General features: G+C 40.3%; 1 protein-coding gene across 11 annotated transcripts in view; it reads left to right on the top strand.

The window, feature by feature from the left end:
- LOC131693337 (transcription initiation factor TFIID subunit 4) overlaps positions 1-24434 on the top strand; it is a 69369-nt gene that overhangs the window by 3015 nt on the left and 41920 nt on the right. For 9 of the 11 annotated variants that reach the window (XM_058981062.1, XM_058981067.1, XM_058981070.1 and 6 more), the window contains exon 2: positions 1113-2444. In XM_058981062.1, coding sequence (XP_058837045.1) covers positions 1527-2444 — 918 coding nt within the window. In that variant the 5' untranslated portion in view covers positions 1113-1526. The remainder of the gene's footprint in view (positions 1-1112; positions 2445-24434) is intronic. The other 2 variants (XM_058981064.1, XM_058981061.1) reach the window with 1 other exon arrangement.

Genomic DNA, 24434 nt, shown 5'->3' with positions numbered 1-24434 from the left:
ATACAGGTTCGCAGGCATGAATCACCAATGTATCCAAGTTTGCACGCAACGTTCGTATAGCGTTTGCTGGCCGATTGTAGCGCTGGCTAGTGGCAACTTGCTGGTTGCATTTCAGAACGACCGTTTTATTCCTTACACACATTGACAACTTCACTTGTACGTTAGTTCTCAGTTTTTAAGGTTTCTACAGTAAATTTCAATGTAAAATCCAGTTAATTTTTACAGTAAAAAAGATGATGGTTATGTATCTTAATATTAAAAAAAATTGAGTTTATCCCATACATTTTTTTCTCGGAAACAGTAAAATCACAGATTCGCTAAGGCTAGATCATCACAGATTCACACGTTTTGGCTAGAACTAAATTTCTTAAAAAACCTGTGTAAACTTTCAAATTGAAAAACGTTAGAAATCCGTCTCATTATTGCCATCTACGCAACTGTTTACTACACGTGTTTGACAACTGCATTGCCTTGACCATTGCGCCATCTACAAACGTTTGCCGAACGTGTTTCAGGGTCTGATTTATTCGGAATTTCAGTAGCGGGTATTTAGACAGGTTTCGAATCGAGCCTATAAGCGTCTGTTATCTGTGGTAAAATTTATTGTAAATTTATTGCAAATTGTACCCCCAACTAGACTTACAGAAAAATAATTTTGTCGCACGAAAATATGCTCACACTGTGTCTACCATAGTTTGGTTCTTGCAGTGGCTAACAAAAGCAACATTTAACGCCCTTTGTAGGATTGTGTAAAAGGTAATCGGTTTATTTATTTGCTGTTTACCGTGCAGTTTAACGTGTGAATATTTATTTTTCTGCTTTCAAAATGTGCACGAAAGTCTATATTTATAGACGAAACAGGCAATATTGCATCATTTTTTTCGCTGGACTGTAAAATTATTTGTTACATGAAGATTACTTGTAAATCTATTGCGAGAACACTGCATGGAACAATGATGAAACAGTAATTACCATAATATTTATTGTTCGATGTTTGTTTGTAGGATAAATACTATTGTAAATTGCAATCCGGGCTGCGTTATCTTGGGATTCACTTTTTTTCTTATTGATTTAATCCATAAATTTAAATGATTATTTTTTTCTGTGTTAAGAAGATTTAATTGCTCGTCTGGCAACCTGATCTGCAACTGTTCGCGCACTTATGCTAGTGACCGCAACGTGGCGCTGCGTTCGATGTAGTGTCAAAACTCGAGGAAGAAAAAAGAACGCTGTTTTGTGTATGATGCAAGAAAAATAGTGTTTATCTCATAGAATCTATTATTTATTGGCCTGATGAACTGCAAAATACCTTGCGAACATAAACTAGCCGCAGCGTGAAGTGTAATCAATTTTGTTTCGACTGTTATTAGTGTGTTTTTGTGCAATTTGCATCACTCCCGCCGACAAACAGCAAGTTCGAAAGTGTAGCGGAATGACAGCGGTGACAGGTCGGCCACCGTTGACAAGCCCGTTCAGGCAGCGCAAGTGCGTTCGAACAAAAATGGGCAGTGTCACTTCGACAGAAAATGGCGTCTGCCAACTTTTTGGAGGAAGCTCTTAAATCAGATGTCGATGAATCCGCGGTGAGTGCGATCGTCGGAACGCTGGAAAATCAGTTGGATCAATCGAGTACGACCCAGGTGCAACAAGTCGGGAAAAATTTCGAGTGCGGAAACAGTGGTAATAGTTTTACTAGTGCAATTGTGTCAAATGGAGGAACGACCCCCATTTATAGTACAGTGCAACAGCAGCAGCAGAAGCACAGTAATCACGGAGGTGTTACCAATGGTGAAATCGTTTCGAATGTTATGAACAGCAACGGCAGTAATAACAACAACAATAATAACAGTAAAACATTTATTATTGCCACTAGTGGCGGTCAGAACGTGATCACTAGTTCAGCCTCCGGACCTACAACCGTGGTGGTCGGTAAGAATATTACCGTTTCGGCAACCGGGATTCCGCCACCGTCTACGCCTCCGGCGTTGATGTCGACGGTACCGACCAGCACTACCGGGATTAACATAATTAGCAATCAAATTGTAGTTTCCGCTGGTGGCCAACACCCACCGCCGTTTAACGTTACGAACAACAATAACAATCCGCATCATCAGTCGAACATGCCAAAGAATGAACCAGTGAAGTTGGTGTATCCTGCTCCTGGTGGTGGTGCCGGAACTCAGGCGGTGATCAACATGAACAACAACCGTGTTACCCTCACCTCGACGGCACTGCCGAATGGGACCATCTCCCTATCGCAGGCCCCGCAGCTGATCCAGACCGGTTCGGTAGCGGGAAAAACGACAATTCAGGCGACGGGCCCACAGGGAAACCAGGGTCAGTCCCAACCACAGACGCTTATCATCAAGAACCAGCAAACCGGAGCGGTGATGAACTCCGGGGCGCCCGGAATAGTCACGATGTCGAAACCGATCAACAATCAGGTAAACATTGAACGGGTGGGGGACTGTGCCGGACACGGATTAACTTGTTGATTTGAGAGAGAAAAAAATAATAGTACCTTTTGCTAAATAACCTACTCCCCTGTTGTACCTGTTCACCTTACCTTACACACCCATACAGAATTGAGTTTCGTTCGAAGGCGATTGTTTCTGTGGCACAAATAGCAGCTTTTCTGTACATACATGTGCGTTGTGCTGTTTTCACTAGTTGATTCTTATGATGTTGAATATAGCACACAATGGCAAACAGCTTGATTCACGTGGACAATACTGGATTGGGATATGATTACTTATGTCACCCTTCGAGAGAAGAAGCATTTTGGTGGTCAGAGAGGCTTATCAGATATTATTTAAAAAAATCGGATGCTCATTATTTTAAGCTGGAACCGTTGTTTGTTTATGCTTTCTGAAGCTATCGTTTTAATGAAAGCAGTTAAAATCGATAAAGTGCAGTTTACAATCAATTACCTAATTTTGGAACAATTGTTATGTTGACAATTGACTTCTTTAAATTTTTGGATTTTTTAATATTGAGCATAATAGCGTGATACATGTAAAAAATCAAGAAAATTTCTTCGATAATAATGAATACATAGGGGTGAGCGTAGCGTAGTTGGTAAATCGATTACCTTGTACGTAGCGCACCTGGGTTCGAGTCCCCCGACCCCGCACATAGGGTTAAAAAATTTCATAAGAGATTTTTCTAACCCGAAGAGGGGAATGACCGTAAGGTTAAAACCTCTACAATCGAAACAAAAAAATGAATGCATAAAAGAATTGTTATTAAACCAAAACGAAAGATAATTTGATTAGGATATTGGTATCGTGTCGCTCTCGATGTAGATGTAGAAGAGCATAGTTTCCAAATAGTTCTGTTAGCAGTTGAATGTAAGATATACGGCCAATTTCTTCTCGGACGGTGAACTAGATAAGCAACAGTACAAACTATATTTTTGCTTTGTTCAATTCTTTTATCTAGAATCTGTTGCATGGGAACAATAATATGCAGGGAAATACGGATTGTTTGGTCTGAGTAGAATAATGGCTGATGCTTCTTTTTATCGACCAATGTAGGATTTTGATTAGGTTCGAGCATTTTGAGCTTGTTGTCAAACAAGCATTTACGTTTAAGTATCAATACGGTTGGCATCTTTTACCATTTTATTTCTAATAGTTGCTTGTTCCACTTCAGATCTATGATATGAAAAACGAGAAGAGGAATAAGACAAGTGGACTCAATTCGAATTTTGCCTAGAGAAGTTTAAATGCGCAAGGAGAATTTTTCAAGAATAATAGAAATTAGAGGACACATATTGCTCTCTCCCGAGGTCCGAGTCTTCTAAGTAAACAACAGACAACTGCTATTTCGACGGATTTACCAACATTTGTTCTGTTGAACGGATTGCGATCTACTTATCCATGCGTTGCAGTCCTATCAGTTCGGTAAAAAATGAAGTTCTATGTACCTCTGTGTGTTCTATATCATTTCCTTGACAACTATTCTCCAGAATTTAAAATTCTAAATTTTTTTGCCTTCAGGAACACAATTTCCAGAAAATACGAAATTCGATATAATTGAACCAATGAAATAATATTCGTATTCCCCGATCATTTTAAATATTCCACGGTGAAATATGTTCGCAGTGGATATTTCACTTGTTCACCGGGAGTGTAAACGCGACGATGGGCGGAATTGATGCGGAGTGGTGAATATAAATGTCATCGATGTTCACGGTGAACGTTCACCTTCGAATACCAAATTGCATTCTGACAAACTGTAAACTGCCAGTTGAGCGTGAAATCGGTGTTCGCTGATGAAACTGTTCACCACGTCCTCCACCGTGAACAATGGAAGGTATTCAACACATGTTCACGTTCATTTTCACCGAGAGTCTAAATAGTGCTTAACTATTGACTTCTAATTTATAGTAGGGGAGTCCAGGGTTTGCTGGCGATGGATTCACTTATCATATTTTATCATTTTAATTAAAGAAGATCGTGTAAAAGAGAATGCGTTGCATAAAAGAGCAGACTGTTAGCTGCATTACAGAATTTTAAATATGTGACGCAGAAATCTCGCCAACTTATGACTATACGCGCAATGATGCCACCTGGCCACTTTTGATGATAAAGTATGGATCGCGTGAGATGTCTTTTCAATAAAACTGCAAATCAATCGATACTTAAAGCACTATTTAGACTCTCGGTGAAAATGAACGTGAACATGTGTTGAATACCTTCCATTGTTCACGGTGGAGGACGTGATGAACAGTTTCATCAGCGAACACCGATTTCACGCTCAACTGGCAGTTTACAGTTTGTCAGAATGCAATTTGGTATTCGAAGGTGAACGTTCACCGTGAACAGCGATGACATTTATATTTACCACTACGCATCAATTCCGCCCATCGCACAGTGGTCCCAAAGAGCAAAAAAGGGGGTTTTTTAGATTGCGTCAAAACGGTTGACTTTAGCAATATGGTGTCTTTGAGAAAGTTTCTTGGAGTAGAACTCCCCTTCTTTCTGTCTTATCAGATTAATGATTAATCCCCCTAAAAGTGGGTTACGAAATTTATTTTCTCCAACAATTCAGATAGACAAATACTTACTTCAGCAAAGTTGTAGAGAAACTCTTTACAAACATTTTACGCGAAGACTTCAACTCTATCTTTTAAGGTTTTTGAAATATGGGATATTATTTGAAAAAGGCCCCTTAAAACAGTTTTTTCATCATAAGTTTTCTTCTAGAATTTTTCCATGATATAAATGTTCTAGAACATTGTTTGGACTATTAAACTGCATTACTTTGCCTAAGACGGAAACTTGCTATCGCTATTATGTGTGGAGATATTCACGTTTTTTGATTGAAAATAGCTTTTTTTTCCAATGCCGATAACTTTTAAACGGGCAAACCACTTTGTAAACAAATTAAAGTACAAGAAAAGCACAACAAATGCTGGAAAAAATCAGATCTCCTCAAGGCGGCCCTCTATGGAAATACTAGAGCCTAAGTTTGTCCATACTAGAGCTGTTCCGGCATTAAATACATCACCATATATTACTATTAGTTTTTTTATTTCGCTTATAGAGGTTTTAACCTTAAGGTTTTAACCTTAAGGTTCGCCTCTCCGGGTTAGAAAAATCTTTTATGAAAAATTTCTAACCCTATGGGCGGGGTCGGGACTCGAACCCAGGTGTACAAGGCAATTCATTTACCAACTACGCTACACCCATCCCCTATTGTCAGTTCTGAAATAAAGGGTTAAAGTCGTAATAATTATCCTTTCTTACTTTTGTAAGCACGTCTTGAGTAAATACCCAAGCAACCAAAAGTTGATATAAAGGAACTACACTGCCCATAACAGCATAAGAGTCCCATGTTGAAAAACAGCAAGCCGAGAAAAACGCTGTTCAAGATTGTTCCATCCATTGAGCCAAATGGATGGGACAACCATGTTTTGGTATTTTTTTATATTTTCTGAACAAACCCGGTAATCTTATTTGTGCAGTGTGATTCAGTGGTGATACAGAATACAATGCAACGGATAACTCATTTTTGACAAAAATCCACATGGGACTTTTATGCGTCTACGGGCAGTACATAAGCTTCTCGTTTTAAGAAATTTTGCAATACGTTTTATGTTCTAATAGCGGGTTAAGCAGTTTTATTAAAGCTTGAGCAGCTTGAAAGTTCGCTAAGAACTTTTTGTGAATTTTAAAGTGTGCTTTTTAAGTATTATCCGAACTTCTGTGTGCTTGGGTCAAAAGTTACAGTTGTTCAAAAACTCAATGCATACGCCTGACACCGGAAACTGACAATTCCCTTGCGCCTACTTCACAACAATGGCGCAAGTGCAACCAAATGGCGAGTAATCAATTGAATTTGATGACGGAATGAGACAAACTTCAGCTCAAGTATTTCCATAGAGGGCCGCATTGGGGAGATCTGATTTTTCCAGCATTTGTTGTGCTTTTCTTGCAATTTAATTTGATTACAAAATGGTTTGCCCGTTTTTGCCCGTTTAAAAGTTATCGACATTGGAAAAAGAGCTATTTTCAATCAAAAAATGTGAATATTTCCACACATACTAGCGATAGCAAGTTTCCGTCTTCGGCAAAGTAATGCAGTTTAATAGTCCAAACAATGTTCTAGAACATTTATATAATGGAAAAAATCTAGAAGAAAACGTATGATGGAAAAACTGTTTTTAAGGGGCCTTTTACAAATAATATCCCATATCTGAAAAACCTTAAAAGATAGAGAGTTGAAGTCTTCAGGTAAAATGTTTGTAACGAGTTTCTCTACAACAAGAAGAAGAAGTTCTACTCCAAGAAAATTGCTCAAAGACACCGTATTGCTAAAGTCAACCGTTTTGACGCAATCTAAAAAACCCCCTTTTTTGCTCTTTGGGACCACTGTGCATCGTCGCGTTTACACTCCCGGTGAACAAGTGAAATATCCACTGCGAACATATTTCACCGTGGAATATTTAAATTGATCGGGGAATACGAATATTATTACATTGGTTCAATTATATCGAATAATTGTGCATGGATTCGCTAAGTATATTAATGAACTATCGTTTAGTTCCATTTTCATCAATTTCTATGCACTAATAAGTGAGATATTGGAAAAAACAATTTGGTTCGCATCGAGTTCACGTTCATTTTCACCGAGAATGTAAATAGGCCTTTATTATTTTTTATGTTCCGTTTAAATTAGGCGCACACTTTGTATTCAAAAGCGAGTTTTCGAAATCCTTCAGGTGAAATTTCGACGTAAACAAACTAAAAAAAATGTGTTTACGTATATTGCATTTATGGCCATGGAAAGTTCTTTTCGCACGCTATCGAAAAATCTAGTCATTCGTGGAATCGCTTTTAACTCGCTCTAAATAACAAAAATGCTGACATTTAAAAACTTCATATAGGGTGTTGAGCCTATTTTCGTCCTAACCGTAAGAAGCCGGTGGTTAGAGCGGCGTTAGCCATCTTTGTTCAACGCATTGTTTCAAATGGCAAGGCGATTTTTGTTATCATAATGTTTCATAGGAAGAAAGCAAACATATTGGTGCCAATTCATACGCATTGCATCAACTATATTCCGAGTAATTAATGAAATGGTGAGGCACCCTGCCTAATACGACTAAAATAGGCTCTTCACTCTAATACGCTCAAAAACTCAATATCACTTACAAAGTGTACGAAACAGAATGTAATGCAACATAACCACATTGGAGAATGTATTTCACAGTACTTGAAGTGCAAAACTGGAGACAACGCCATATGTCTAATACAAAAGGATAAAAAACAAGATTTCGCCAATTAGCCCCAGACTCCCCTAAATATAATTAAATGATAAGGACATCCGTATTCTAACAACAGCATTCACCCAGTTTTAAAAACATACTTCTTTTCAGCTAAAATTCCGGTAGTTTCGGTACGATAAGTAATCAATGGAATGGAATTTTTTTTCGCTCAGGTGCCCAACACCGCCTCTAGGCGGGCAAAGTATTTTACCAAAAACCTAAACATCCGAATTGTTCCAGTAAACCAATTCACATCTACAGTGAAATGCTAGTAACAGGCTACTCAAAAATATTTTTTTAGTTATTGAAATTTCCAGAAATAGTTAAAATTTGTTTAATGAAGATAGCTTCAATTGCCTTTGACAGAAAGCTACGAATATTCAAACAATGTGTGTGTGTATGAAAGGTGTGAGCGTTGGGAAGAAATGCTAGTGCGGACGACAACACACAATAAGGTTTTAGTAGTTTTATTTAGATTTTTATAGAGACCGCTTAGAGGCGGTGTTGAAAATTAGGGGGTTATTCTTCAACAAAACGTCAATAAATATTGGAGACGGGGCCCTGGTCAGCCGTACGACGCAACTTAGTCACGATGCACTTACAAGAGCGCTGGACGCCACTGACGTCCATCTTCTAGATATAATCCCGGAACTGCTTCGTATCCTTGGACCGCTAATTATTTTTGTACACTAGGGCACTGAGGGAGCCGAAAAAATCCTCAATGGGACTGCACTGGGGTAATTTGGTCGGGTTCCTTGCTTTCGGCACGTACGGTATCTTTTTCTGTTCAAGATACTCCAGCGTCTTCATGGCATAATGGGAAGATGCCTTTTCCAGCTAGAAGACATACTTCCAATCCGCATGATGCTCCTTTGAGAACTACAGAAGATTTTTCTCTAAACACATTCTTGGTACAGTTGTTGATTGATGACCAGACTGCTCGGCTTGAACCACGACTTTGAAATCCCTCTGTCCGATATGGGGATGCACAGCATAATTTTTTTTCAAATTTATGCTTGAACTTATATTTTGCTTCGGGGGGTGTGCCCGACTTGTCGCTCGAATAGTAGCTGACATCACCTGAAATGTGGGTCTTCGAGAGCGGAAAGTAACTTCCGTTGTCCAGCACGAACGACGTCCTGCAGTAGTTTTTCATCATCCACCGGCACTGCGATATCACGATCGTTATCTGTTCGTCCGTTTACTCGGGGGACCGAGTCTTCTTCCGACAGATGATGTCCTCGATCTTGAGGGTTCGGTGAATCAAGGTTTGGAAGCAGTGATATTCTCAGCCGGCGTCACGCAACCTCGTTCCGTCCTTGTTGTCGGAAAGCTTTTTCAACGCTTCCTTCTTTTTTTCGTCATTATCTTCCCCGCTCCACTGTCAGGGATGCCAGGATCCGGTCAACTGTACTCACGGGCACGTTTACGTCTCGGAAGTGGTCTACCGTAAACTTTTTTGCACGATGACCACGCGTTTCGTAAAATTTTACAACACGCTTACGGAGTGCTTGCTGTTTCGACTCCATCTTCGATTGAACTGACAGCATCCGACCGAAAAGTAAGATGCCACGCATTTCTAGTAGAGCACTATAGTTAGAGTGTGGCCAAGAGGCCATGACGTATCCAAACGAACATGAAATTTGACGTATTCAAAATAGAAATACGGCAGATTTCTGCTCATTTGGATACGTCAAACGCGTCTTGGCCGCACTCTAACTAGCGTGCTCTAATTTCTAGGGGGTCCAGAGAGCAATTCTCTTGGAGAGAAAAAAAATTTACGCTCTTTTCTTTAATTACAGAAAGGTATTGAAATCATTCTCATTTTTTATTGAACACCAGTTATACTGAATACAGAATACTGATCTCAAGAAAGTACCAAAATTGAGCAAATTATTTAACCGAAAATTCAGCCAAGTTTGTGACAGTTCGCAATACATAAGTGTTAATAGATTTGGTAGTCTATCTGCAACTGCGGCTTGCAAAGTCACATTTTCTTTGTAACCGGGATCGTCAACCAGAAAAATTCAATCTTCGTTGATTTTATTTATCACTGACTGTCATCTGAATAGGGTCAATGGTATGCATCAAATAAGGAACTATTTTAAACCTTTTGAAACTAGCTACTACCTCGAAAATCCATAAGAAAACAATTCTTAACTCAAAAATAGAGTTAGCGCCTCTGCAAAAGAGCGAATTTATCCTCGCGCAATTGGTACGTGGGACATGTCAAACGCTCATACGGAGTCTCCCCATAGTGGGGACGCTTTTCAGCATCATTAGTGCAAAAATCATCCTCACGATTCCCTTTGCATTTTCCACGTTATTCATTATTACAATGGATATAGCTGCCCCATCGTTTACAACGACGGCAGCTCATAGCCCGCGGCACAAGAAACGAACTGGTAGATGAACCCGATTAAGGAGGACAAATTTGACCCGGTGACGGTCATGCGAAACGAAGGCAATGGAGAATACGATATTTTCTTATCATTATTGATTTTTGATGAATGCAATTGTTTGCAATTCGTAACCTATGCATGGTGTCCCAAAATTCAACGGATCTTCGTTTGTCAGTGCCGCGTCGGTGATTACTCCATCGATTCCAACTAACAGTGCGGGTACGTAGACACGATACCTCTTCGTGAAATGTTCACAGCAAGCAATCTTGTTTGACTACTCAAGGTCATTCACAGTTACCCTCAGTTTATCTGGCCGAAGTTTTGTTATACTGGATACGACCGCGTATTGCGGCTCATCGTGATGGTATTGATTTCTTTAATTTTCGTTTTGGTAAACTACTGGTAAACAAAATTCGGATAAATTTTATGAAAGTTGTATGGGTTTCAAGGGAACATGTACATACTTTAGAGAAGTTGGGTGTTACTCAGTCTAGTTCTGCAAAGTCCAGCAAGGTATTTCAGACTTTAAGTTTCATCGTAAAGTATATCAAGTATAGAAAAATTCTGTAAACCTGAGGTACGTTTTACAAATTTCAGGTAGGTCCTTTAAATTTCCGAAGATTTCTTACTTACAAGGGGATCCTTTATTTAGTTTCAGGGTATCTAGATGAACCTTTAAATATCATTCAAAGGCTTTACGGAATTCAGTGAAAATTTTGCGCATCAGAGACTTTCTATGCGCATAATTTCTTTAAACAGCAGAGTGTTCACGAGTTTCAAACATCTTTTTACTTGATGCGGTCATGCTTTCGTTTTCCGTACAACTGTGGGCCAACCTAATCTACATCAGCCCTTGGCCCCAAACGATGGTTACTTAGACTAGGAAAGACAAAAACATATCTTCAATCGTATTTCGCGTCAAGTGGAAGTCAAATGCATTGGCAACTCTGTTGAAAACTTGTTTAACAGCACTGCTGTGACCACAGTCGATTCTCCTGAATGTTTATCGCAATAGAGAATAGTTACGTAGTTCTCGAATGCGGCTTTGTAGATCTAGGCGATCGAAAATTGTAGAACAATTCACTCTTACAGACAGTAAATCCCCTGACGAATAGGGCTCGACAGCAGTTCCTCCGGATGCTGAGTGTATCGAGGTGTATTGCGCATGGCAACGATAATTTTCGCGACGATTTCGAAGTGAAGCGTCGTATGAAATAACTTTGGACAGACTCGTTTCTGTCATTCCAGTGCTGGTAGTACGGATTCCTAACAATATGCTAGAGTTGGCCGGAAAAACGGGTAACAAAGCGATTTTAGACAGTATTTGAACGTTAGTGAGACCGTCGTAGAATGCTCGAGTCGAACAAATGGTAGTTGACCTGAATGGGATGGCTTCCGCGAATTCTGATGAATGAGCATTTGCTCTGGCTTAAATATATTCTGTTTAGATCACATAACGCACTAAAGCTGTTCAGTTCATTCTGAAGAAGCTCGATAAACAATTGTATCCCATATTTGTCAAAGCTGTCATCGGCAGGGTGCTTGAAATTTGATATTAACATCATTAAAATAGAGGAAGAATATTACTGGGTTGAAATTGCCTCCTTGCGGGATGTCAGATGTAGCAAGGAATGGTTGCGGATAGACATTGCTTAATGCCATGAGCACGAGTTTGTCTAGTTTGGCTGTTGTCATATCATTGTTGGTTTTGCCAAAGCCCGCAGATAGATCTATGTAAAAAGCTTGGATTTACAATCCGAAAGGGAAATCTATCGAGTACATAGGTGGTGAACGAAAGCAGGTTGTCGATAGTGTAGGTACTCAAACACGAGATTTCCCGATAATTATAACTGTCAATGTTCGAATTGTTTACCTTTTCATGGACTGGAAGTTCGTGGTCTGTTTCCAGAAGGTAGGGAATATTCCAGTAGTGATAGCTCGAAGACTCGCCGAAGTGGTTCAAGAAGCTCGCTTATGCATTTTGGACAAAAATCGAGGGAACGCCATCTGGGCCCGAGGAACTAGATGCTTTCAGTTAGGAATTTGCTGTGGGAGTGACAGTATTATCGACACTAATTTTACTGATGGCGCGTTCTAGAGAAGAATTGAGTCAGAGTTCTCGACAAACATATGATTAGGGCTCAAAGGCCAAATGTCAAAATTTACTTTGAGGAGTGTTTCTGAAGCAAACGTTATTACCCAAGCACGATGCATTGCAGTCAACGAAAGGGAAAACTTTTCTCTTTTGTTTGCTATCGAAAGCTGTACTGGGCGATTAACGGTTCGTCCGGAATTTCCCTTCAAAGTGAATCTCAACAATTGGCTTTTGTGCCCTAATCGTATGTTTATCGTGAGTTGTTCTATCGTCGTTGACGTTCTATATCACCTGAATTCATGGGTGTTTCGAGGACCTTTGCCAGGCAGATACTGGGCTAATGAATTAGCTGAATCTATCAAAAATTGCCTGGTTTCTGTTCATTGAATGTTTAGTCAGAGTTATATGAATAATTTCCGCTTCCGTACTATTAGTCCATTCTGTAACCTTCCACATCGCTGTTTGCAATTTTGTGTTCGTCTCTCGGTTGTTCGGACCTGTGACTAATATAACAATTTCGTGTGCTTAGACGAGGGTGTATACTGCCCATAAAAGCATAAGAGTTATCCGTTGGATTGTATTCTGTATCACCATTGAATCACACTGCACAAATAAGATTACCGGGTTTGCTTAGAAAATATAAAAAATACCAAAACATGGTTGTCCCATCCATTTGGTTCAATGGATGGGACAATCAGCGTTTTTCTCAGTTTGCTGTTTTTCAACATGGGACTCTTATGCTTTTATGGGCAGTATGTGTCCTTTGGGAGTCGATAAACATTATTGGTGCAAATGAGGAATAGTGTTACCGCGAGTACTGGCCCCTCGGGTACCCCGTTTTCTTCTTCCGAGATTGTAGACAGCCTCCTGTTGATCATTTTTCCGACATTTCCTACGCAGCGTGTTAAGCCGGATCGATATCTGCTGTTTATCAGATTCAGGAAACGATCGACATGCCACATTTCGATCTGATAATATGCCTTATACTCATATTTTTTGGCGTATTTTGTGTAATGTTGCTTTTTCGGATAATTTCAAATGTCGGGTTCGACCGATTTTCCATTCGATTTTGCGATGACGTAAACAGAGAATTTTCTGTTGTTCCTGATGTAGTCGAATAATTAATTTACTGGCTCGTTGCTGAAGTAGGTGTATGATTGATTGCGGGCCTCCACCAATGGACTGTTTTTTGCTAGGCTTCTATTTGGTTTGTGGCATGCTGATCATTGCTCAGAAATTATAGTGTTCAAGTGATATGGTGTTTACGGAATCTACGTATTGTTCAATGTATTTCTGATATTTTCCTCAATTAACACACGATAAGTGGGCACGTTGCATGCGCGACAATTTTTCCAGAACTTGTCATATCGCGAGTATTTGATCCATAGCGGCGCGTGTACCAGCAAATCCAGCTTGATACAACGGATGCGCAATAAAAATTGAGAATGATTTTAATACCTTTCTGTAATTAAACTAAAAAGCGTATTTTTTTTTTCTTTCCACGAGAGTTGCTCTCTAGACTCCCTTGAAATGGGTGGCATGTTTCTTTTCACTCGGGTGCTGTCAGTTCAATCGAAGATGGCGTCGAAACAACAAACACTCCTCGAGCGTGTTGTACGGTTTTACGAAACGCATGATCATCGTGGAAAAAAGATTACGGTGTACCACTTTCGAGACGAAAACGTGCTCTTGAGTACATTTTACCGGATTCTGGCATTACTGAGCGTGGAGCGGAAGCCCATCCGGCGAAGATAATGACAAAGAAGAAGAAGAACGAAGCATTGAAAAAGCTGTTCGACAAGGACGAAACGAGTTTGCGTGACACAGGCCGAGAATATCACTGCTCCCATACATTGATTCACCGAACCCTCAAGATGGAGGACACCATCTGTCGGAAGAAGATGCGGTCAGCCGAGTACACGGACGAGAAGATAACGATCGCGAAATCACAGTTCCGGTGGATGACGAAGAACTACCACGGGACTTTGTTCGTGCTGGACGACAAAAGTTACATTCCGCTCTCTAAGATTCACATTCCAGGAAATGAAAGCTACTATTCCAGCGACAAGTCGTCCACACCCCCGAAAAAAATATAAGTTTAAGCATAAATTTGAAAAAAAGTCATGCTGTACATCGCCATATCGGACAGAGCTATTTCAAAGCCGTGGTTCAAGCCGAGCGAACTGGCCATCAATAAACAAGTGTACCAGGAGGAATGTCTTCTTCTGCCGTTCTTAAAGGAGCGTCATGCAGATGCGTCTTCTGTCCGGGCAAGGCGTCTTCCCATTGCGGCAAGAAGACGCTGTAGTATATTGAGCAAAAATATACCGCACGTGCCGAAAGAAAGGAACCCGACCAACTTGCCCCAGTACCGTTCCATTGAGGATTTTTTCGGGTCCCTCAGTGCCATAGTGTACAAAAATAATTGGCGGGCCAAGGAAACGAAGCAGTTGCCCACTATGATTCGGAATTGTGTCCAGAAGATGGACGTCAGTACCGTCTAGAGCTCTTGTGAGAGCATCACGATTAAGTTGCGTCGTACGGCTAACCAGGGCCCCTCCTATATTCATTGACGTTTTTTAAGAATAAACATATTTTTAATAAATACTGAAAACCCGTTAGCCCTACGAACTCCCTTGCTAATGGTGATCGACGACGACAAATAATTTGGAAGAGTACCTTGTAGGTTGCGTTATTGTTATTGCTCGGTAGTTGCAGCAATACAGCTTATCACCATTTCATAGATGGGACATGCTACTCGCTCCAACTAATCCTTTGATAAAAACTTCCAGATCGTCGAAATCACCCAATGGAGTGCTTTGGGCAATGCCACTTTTCCGCGTTTGAACCGCTCACACGGCAGTTGATCGTTGCCAGCTGTTTTATTAATCCTCAACCGTCTGATCTCTTCCTGAATCTTTGATAAGACGGGTGCTGGTTATCTGTCATCGGCAGCGAGGCAAATTTCTTGCGCTGCTCTCGTCTACTGCTTCGCCATTTTGATGTTCATTGTAATACTGCTTCCAACCATCGATCACTTCACACTCTTTCGTGAGAAGGCCCTCTACACATTTCGGCTTATGGCACAAAGCCATTGAACGAACCACCTTCTTGTAGAATTTGTGTCATTAACGAGGTACAGCTGCTCATCACCTCGTATCACGATCTCTCTGATCCGCGCATATCTGTATCGTGCCTCGTTCGATCTCGTATTATCCTTGATCAACTGTTGGTACTTGCCGTCAAACTAGTCATTTTGTTGATTCGTACCTCGACAGTGGTAGGCGGTTCGAATACTGCTCCAGTCATCCTCACGAGTATTCCTCGGCAGCCGTACACTGTAAACAGAGCGCATGCAGATCGCTAACAGGTAGTGAGCCGAATCTACGTTCGCATTGCCGTAGGTGCAAATATTTGTGACGTCGAAGGAGAATTTTCCATTGATTATAACATGGACCAATTTGGTCCTCAGTTTGTTGATTAGGTTATTTGGAGGTGGCCTTGTGGATACCTTTGCGGATGAAGAGAGCGTTTCGAATTACTGTGGCTTTGCCACAATTACCGAGGTCGAGGAACCGAAGCGGAGGTCTCTACTCGGCAAACCTGTGATCCATTGGTATGCTTGGTTTACTGAAATATAGAGGTTGATTCCTTCTTTAAATATGAGCAGTTCTTTGAGTTTGTATACCAAATATCCCTCGCAATCAAACCGGTAATACACTCGTTTACCCGGTTTACTCACACTTACGGATTGATTCCTTCTTTTAAACATGAGCCGTTCTTTTCCCACAATTAGGGGTTGATTGCTTCTTTCAAACATGACAAATCCTTGGATCTGCATGCCAAATAAGTTTGCAAAGAAACTGTTGATCCACTCGTCTGCCCGGTATACTCAAACATAAGGGTTGATTCCATCTTTCAAAACAAGAGCAATTTCTTGAATCTATATACCAAATAGCTCTCTGCGTAATATTGGATTTCGTTACAGGTGATTCTTCCACCTAATTCACGGATGATTCTTCCATCTAAACCAAAGTTTTTTCAGAAAAATAAAACAACTTGGTCGTCAGACAAAATATTCGGAAGATCACCGAATACAACTAATTTACAAACAAGTTGTTGCCTTGGCTTTCTTGCCCCATCAAGGTATTCCAATGGCATTCGAAGAATTGAGGAAAAGTTGTCCAAAGGCTCTCAACGATTTTTTGGATTACATTAGTAAAAATTGTATTTTTGGTAGGAAGGAAACTAATCAAAAAGTTTCTCAATAACCCTTCTTTGCCCCCCGCTTCGTGGTCAGTTTTCGAAAATGTATCGACAAAGATTCCTAGAACCACCAATAATGTGGAAGACTAGCACAATAAATGGAACGGTTTGTTAAGCCGTGGAAATTCTATGGTGTGTTGAAGCAGTTGCAGCTTGAAGAGAAAAACCCTAGTACGTATGTTTTACGTACACTACAAGCGGTACCAACAGCTAAAAAGAACTCACCTAAAACTGGAAACCCTAGTTAAATCAACAAACCAGGTAATTGGATTAACTATTTGACTGGTATAGCTTTAGTGTTAATTTCTTCATAGCATCAAATGTAATAAAATTTGTATTTCATCTTAATAAATTAAATTTTTTCGATTGACATTTCGATGTTTTTCGGGTATATGGAATTCGGGCGAATGGTTTATGTTGCATTCGGGCGAATGTCTTTCGGGTGTTCGTGGCATTTGGGTGAATGACATTCGGGTTTATGTGACATTCGAGCAAATGTCCTCCGGGTAAATGGCTTTCGGGCGAATGTCATTCGGGCGAACGTGACAGAATCGTTGAAATTTGTAACAGTATGCAGACTGTCCGGCCCGATCATCGGATTATACCTTGCCTTCCTTGCAAGATAGGTTGCCACTCTTGCTCGATGACGAGCTTAACATCCGGCCCCGTTGAGCTGCCATAAACACGTTCCAGCTGCGCGTGAATTGCATCTTTCTCATTCTTGAGTGTCGCTTCTTGAGGGCAATGTACGTTGATGGGGCTGTAGTTGAAGAAATGGCCTTTGATCTTAACTACACATATTCTTCCGCTGGTCGTCTGTCGATAACACGCGTTGGTGTAATTTGGCCAGCACTGTAATGCTGGTTCCCAGCTAGTTTGTTGTGCCGCTCTGGCATAATGTAGTCGCTTGATGCTTACTTAACCACACCTTCTGTCCGGTTAGACAACTTGGATGTTGCGAGTTTGCAAAATTCAGTCAAACCCGGGAAAGTCAAACAGCTTGTAGTTCCATATTTCAAGTTTCCAATCAGTTTTTTTCCAGCTTTGAAATTAGTTAGGATCTTATTTAATGAAAGAAACTGGTTAGAAAATTATACCCAAGTTTTCTCCGTTCTGCATGACTCTGACTCAAGGTGCTAATGGTGCTAATGCTCAGACCAGAATCCGATCGACATGAGAGTCAATTAAGAAAAGTATTTATTAAGTTTATAGTGTTTGGAATAACTTTGCGGAGTATATGTTAATACATGAATAAACAAAATAATCTGCAATAAAGAAATTCAAGATTCAATCTGCATTACGACGAATCGCTTTTCCGAACGAATGTGATTAGTATTTTCAATAACGACAGCAAAACCAATCCGAGAGTCTGCTTCAATCGAACCACATTCGTTCGAAAATGTGATCCGCGTAATGCACAATAAGGCTGAATGTTACCCCAACCCAAGATTTCCAGAGATCTCGTTTTTAGACTAGCACCAGCACATTAGCTAAATCAGCTTCTATATTTATTATTTTTAACAGACGAGAAATATTAAACTGGTAACCACAATATAAATGTCTACGTAATAAATTATGTCTTTACAGGATTTTTTTAAGATCACTTATCTTCGACCACAGACTGAGTACAGCTGACGAGTTCAAAGCACATCAAAACATGAGATATCCCTTCAAACGCGAAAAATAATCTTCGCTAAACCATCCGTAACCGGAAAAGCACCGACAACAAGGTGAAATAGACTGGGTGAACGTATGTAGGCGACAACTGCCGAGACATCAACCTGTTGCTCTGCTCCTGCTCTGCTCTTGTCGTCCTTCCCGCTGTCTCGCAACTGTCTAGAGACCGCGAAACTGATTATTTTGGTACTGCGCCAACGCGCACAGAGGCTGCTTTCTCCACTGCGTGTCCGCTGTTATCGGGACATTTTTATGGTGTAGGTATTGTTTGTGCCACGCATTTTATGTGACGTGATGATTGATTCACAGACCTCAAATTAAACATGTGGTCGGTGTTGATTAGCTCACGAACAAACAACAGCTGATTTGCAGACTTCCCTGTCACATTCATTCCAAACTAGCAGTTGCCTAGAGCAGGCGGAATCATGAATAATAACAGAACAGAAAAATAGCTTCAACTGTATGACCCTCGCACCCAAACACACCGACAGAAAACACATGTTATCTCATTTTCCACCGTGGCACCGGTTTATTTCTGTTATTGAAATAAAACTACAAAGTTGTATTGAGCGATGGAGTGAGAGTGAGGTCGAAGCTTCTTACCATCAGGATCCGACGAAGCTCTGGTTTAAAGGAAAGTCCAGCCAACCTAAAAGTTTGTGTCCGTTCTCACCGAAGAGAGAACGTTGACTAAAGTTTGTCTTTGTGTGCTGAAAAAAGTAAGCGAAATACGTTAAGCAAGTGAAGGTCGTTGACTTTGCAGCTGGTGGTTTTTGTTTGGACTAATGAAAAAGTTCTCTCGTAGATTGCTCCTTTGGTCGTTGAGCTTGCGGGGATGTATTATTTCGGTGATAGCCGTTGACGGTCGCAGTTTATGGCAGATGCTGTCCGTCTGTATTCGTATGCTGCTACTGAACAACTGAAACGTGGAAAATGTTAGAAGGCTATTCGCAAATCAGAATGTGCTGGGAATGTGTGTGATGTGAATTGTTAATACTGTACTTATCTCCTAACTCGATCGGGTATAAGCTTTGTTCTGCCGACGCTTGAATGTAATATCTTACTTTCCTTTTGTTCCTGTGGACGGATGTATTGTATACCTTTTCCCGATCAAAGCGCTATAACAATTATAATAGAATGCATTTTTTGCAAGACGGAGTGTTACACATCATGCGTAATTCCTAGTTCTGCTATAGGCTTTAACACTGAGCCCTGGTACTGGAACTATTTAAACTTTGAGCGTCCCAAAGGCTTTCAAATAGCACAATGGACTATACGCTCTTTGGCAGCTTAAGGAAGCGTGCTCCAGGCTGGCGGATCGGAGCTAAGGAAGATGAGTGCTATTGCTGAGGGTTGTACGCTATTGCATGAGGGTCTGTGTTGTCTACCTGACAGCGAGGCTGGAACTACAATGATTTTTTATTGGCTCACTTTGGCGATCAGTCTTGCTGGTCCGAACGACAGTGGGTAGCTCGGATTGTTAGTGCGATGGCATGCAATAGGACAAATTGAAAGTTGAACAACCATCCCAACCTTGCACTAAAATTAATAGTTTTAGACCGTTTCATAGTTGGAACTTCTCTAGTTAGGCCATTGTTCAACCGAAAAGCATCTAAATGTTGAAATTTGATGTAAAATTTATTAACTGAACACAATTTGAGATGTATTTGGGTGCATTTACACTACTATCTTCTAGCGAATCAAATTTGTGCGGTTGTGATGAATGTGCCTTGCTGAGTTTTGGCTTAGTGTGGCATGGTTGGGAGACCGTGGGGCGATTGGGGTTTGAGGAATATCACCCGTGGATTAAATTCCTATCTTTGAGATGCATGGAACGTCGAGTCGGGATCCGATGTCGTTTCGAAGAGTAGTTGTTTTTGTGTTGCGACATTTTAGAGTTTGAACGATTTTTGAGTCAGGATGGGACTTGTGTTTGGAGGTGCAGCTCTTCATTTTTTGTCATCGCGAAAAGATTGGAGACTGCATTGTCGGATTCGGTTAGGAGACTTTCTGTGTCCCGGATAGGCGATTTTAGAACAAGCTTTTTTTTCGAGATAGCACCGAGTTTCGGCGTTCCATGCATTTCAAGTCTACTTAGCATTGGTATGCTAGACCTGTGCGCCGCCGCCGGTAATTTTTAACGTACGCCGATGCCGAACGGTAGACCGGTGGCGCGCCGCCGATGCATTTTCCCACGCCGACAATTCGCGAACTCTAGGAACATTGTCTATGGACCGAATATACGACGTTAACTGATTCATGTTTTATCACATCTTGATCATTATTTGGTCAGTGGTTGTCAATTGGATTACAAAATTAAAAGTCTAGATATTTTCTCGAAAACCATTACACGACGCTCGGAATATGGAATCCATGTTTGCTTCGCGAACTGGATATGATTCCGAACATTTAATTTAAAATTCACCACTCGTGTGCGTGAAATAGTCCACACTTAGATTTTCAAGAGATAGTTAATGAAATTTGCGATTAGTATGCTAGTCACGATTCACCAGTCGAGCTCATGAAACAGTTCATGATAAATTCATGATAATTTTCTGCATGATCTTAACATATTTACGTAAACAATTTCAAGAAACTTAGAAAATTCATTGATTCGAGAACTGTTTGTAGTCTTCTGAATGCCACCCTGCTATCTGGTCTTGAAATTTCTACGTGAGCTTTTGTGTACAACTGCTAGCAACCAGTCTCATAAGCACGAGCATTAGATACAATGAAGTTACTAGGGCCTGCAACCTTGTTATTTTTTTTGTTAAGATTTAGTGTAATGTTTGTAATAAAATGAAACTGCATTGAGCGCCAAAAATACATTACATAGGCACAATTCACGTCCGTGAAATAATTAAGCAAACTATAAGACACGTGACTCTGTGTAAAAAATCTGACGGTAAGCTTAACACTAAAATATCACGATACCACGAAGAGAATTCTCAAAGAATTGTCGGGTAGAATGATCTTGACTTTTCGCGACGCTGGTGCACTGAAGTGGCGATGCAGAGGGTAAGATTTTTGGTCTCATAAATTAATCGTCGTGTGGTCGAGCCCAACTCAGGAAAGATTTTCAGTGTCAGTTGCACCAGCCCTGTATCACAGACAAATAGACGTAACACGAGATGAATTTTCATCGCAATTTTTCACACTTCGCTAGTCTGTGTATAAAGTACCTGTAATTTTGACACAGAGCTAAATGCGTTACTTATAGCGTTTTTGCTTGACCCCGAAACTGAGTCAGGTTCAAACCCCAACCGCCCTGTCAGCTCATACATTTTGACAGTAGTTGGGCAGTTTCGCTTCAAGCAAAAACGACATTAGTTTCCGCACTAACCCGAAAATGTTACCCCCTTTTTGATCTCATGCAAACCAAAACAAACAAAATGGACCGGAAATGTGAAATGCATTCTTGTCGGAGTGCCCAAGGCTTCAAATTATTTCATAGGTTACCACACGATGCCGATCGGTGAGTAAGAACATAATAGGATGTTACTAATTTAATTGAATAGATGTATCGAATCTAACCGGAACTGATAGAGGAATTGCCGGGGGCAGGAGTTACGAAAACTAACGATACGCACAGACCATTGTCAATCAGACATGTTTAGTAATCCGTTTCAACCCAACAGGAGGTAAAACATCAAGTCGTGGAATTATTATGAATAATATTAACTGTATTTGAGTTTCGTCAGGATGCAGATCTGTATGATATCAGCACATCGAGCATACTTTGCACTGAAAATAGAAGCAAATCTTCCGTTGAAAGGAATTGTAATGCAACGGTATACCTTATCATCGTGGCGATTTTGTACTAACAAGTAGTAAAAGTAAACGCTAACCTGGAAAATGAAGTAATGTGATAGGTGTGCTTACACGATCATTAAAAGTGACGTTTGTGCGAAGTAATGCCATTATTAACGCCTCTTGTTATGGTACCTAAAGGCTGCAGGATTCTAAAAGAGCAACGTACAGAATACTAATTAGAAACAAAAAACAATGAAACGATAACAGGAATTGATTTCCTCAAACAAAACAAGAACTATTTTACCGTTGCTGAATTTCCCAAACATAGAACAATAAATGATTATGATAGCACGTAAATATGCAGTCGTTACTCTGCATTCTTTAAAAATCCCCATTGCAACTATTATTCCATGGGAAGTCGTAGTATGCGACATAGACGATTTTTTCTATTTCGCTCTTCAAATTTGACAACTGTAAAAATAATTCCGCCTTCCATTTATTATCTTGCATTTGGCTGGCAGGATGGGTACTGTTAGAACTTCGGTTGAAAAACATTCAACAGATGTCGCTAGTATACTGTGGGAGATGACGTTTTTTAGCATTTTCTTCAAGCTGTTAGGTTTGTTTGTATGTGGCTATATGCTGCAAAGTCTGTTACAAAAGAAATTTTTGGGAAAGGAATTGTACTGCTAAGAATTTTTTTAGTTACATAGGCGTCATTATTCGTCACGCGGACATGCGACGGCGCGCCACCGGTTCCAACGGCGTAACGCCGCCGTTGGCCAAAAATGTCACTTACGCCGCCGCTTATCAAAAATATCTCGGCGCACATATCTAGTGGATGCGTGTTTCATTTCTGATGATTTTGCGCGGGTGGAGAATAGTTTGCGGCGACCCTTGACTGTGTCTGATTAGGCTCAGGCTCTCTAGCTTTTGTGGCGTGTCAGTTTTTATTGGTGCTCTACTGTCCATCACCCATGCATATCTACCTCGGGGTCTGGCAAACATAAAAGCACTCTGGTGATTAAGTCGGCGTGTTAGCACTTACGAATTTATAAACGCGGTCTCAACCGTGGTCATACAAACGCCAATCATCACGTAATCATGTATCACGTTTTCGAAAGCCCCAATCCTCGATCTTAGCAGTCTCAGTAGATATCTTCAATTGGGCCACTGAATAAAATAAAGTGAAAAGATATTCATTAATGGAATCACAGCAACGAAGGATTACAATCGGAGCTCGTCCATTGTAGTTCTTTGACTCTGAAGTTATTGTCGCAGAATAAGTTAAGTACGTTTGGGTGGGGGGCATCACATCACATGATTTGGTATTCTTAGTATGTATAACAAATATAAAGATGTGACATAAGGTGCCAAAAACACACAAAAACCCTGTCCATTGGATTGTCTGCTCTAAAGGTGTTACCAAGGGCTGTTCATAAATGGTGTCGCGTATTGACATTTGGGGAAAAGCCATGAATTACCGAGAGAACAACTAAAAATTTGAGACGCACTAGTGGAGCGGAGTTAATAAAACCATCAACAATTTTAAGACTTCTACGAGACATTGTTTATGAATGAACCCCAAACAAAAAATATTTCATAACGAATATCACGTAACATCAATGACAGAGAGATGAGAAGCAACATCAATTTCGGCACAGAGAACAGACATCCTTCTCAACCGCAAAAGTTGTGTAAAAGGCACATCCAAATGTAATTGGGTGATTACCACCAAAGGTGGTTTTGTCGTCATTCCGTCTAGTGCGTGTTACTGAATTGATATTCAAGTGAACGTTATAATAATGGGATATGCCAGTATGGTGGTCGTAATGGTCTAGCAAATATTTATTTAAATTTCAAAACAAGCATTTTTAACTTGTTTGTTCGAAAGTGGTTCTCTATGATTTAGTACTTACAATTAAAATCTTAAATTATTTGTGATTATCAAACCAAACAATCATTAATACACACTAGAACAGGAATAATAACTGCAGGATTCATGGTTACAGGGAAATTCGCACTCGAGGACATTACGATTATCAGCGATCTCTGAATTAGTTAATAGTCGATTGATCCGCTTCAGACTAGGTCTGGGGACCCAAGAGGAGAACATGAACAAGACAGAAGCAGAATCAATGCAAAGTTTTTTTTTTTAATAGCCCGCCTCTTACCCCCACACCAAAAAGCTCACAAACGGAGCCTCCTGGTAGTGGACACATCAGTTCTCAGCGTACAAAAAAAAGGTCAGCACAACAAAACAAAGTTACGAATCGCGGAAACGCTGAGAACAAAAAAAAACAATACGAGACCGACAAAACACAAAATTTGACAAGAAGCTACGGCGAGTACCCAGCGGAAAAGAATCATTTTAAGGGTCCCATCGTAGCTTTGCAGGAAGCTCATAATAATTTAAATTTATTTATTACTTATTTGCTAGAAAAAATGCATTTATCAATTGTTTTAATTA

Source organism: Topomyia yanbarensis, chromosome 3 (genome assembly GCF_030247195.1).
Source record: "Topomyia yanbarensis strain Yona2022 chromosome 3, ASM3024719v1, whole genome shotgun sequence".
NCBI classification, from domain to species: Eukaryota; Metazoa; Arthropoda; class Insecta; order Diptera; family Culicidae; genus Topomyia; species Topomyia yanbarensis.
Note: the sequence above shows the minus strand (reverse complement) of the source record. Positions and strands in the feature narration are given on the sequence as shown.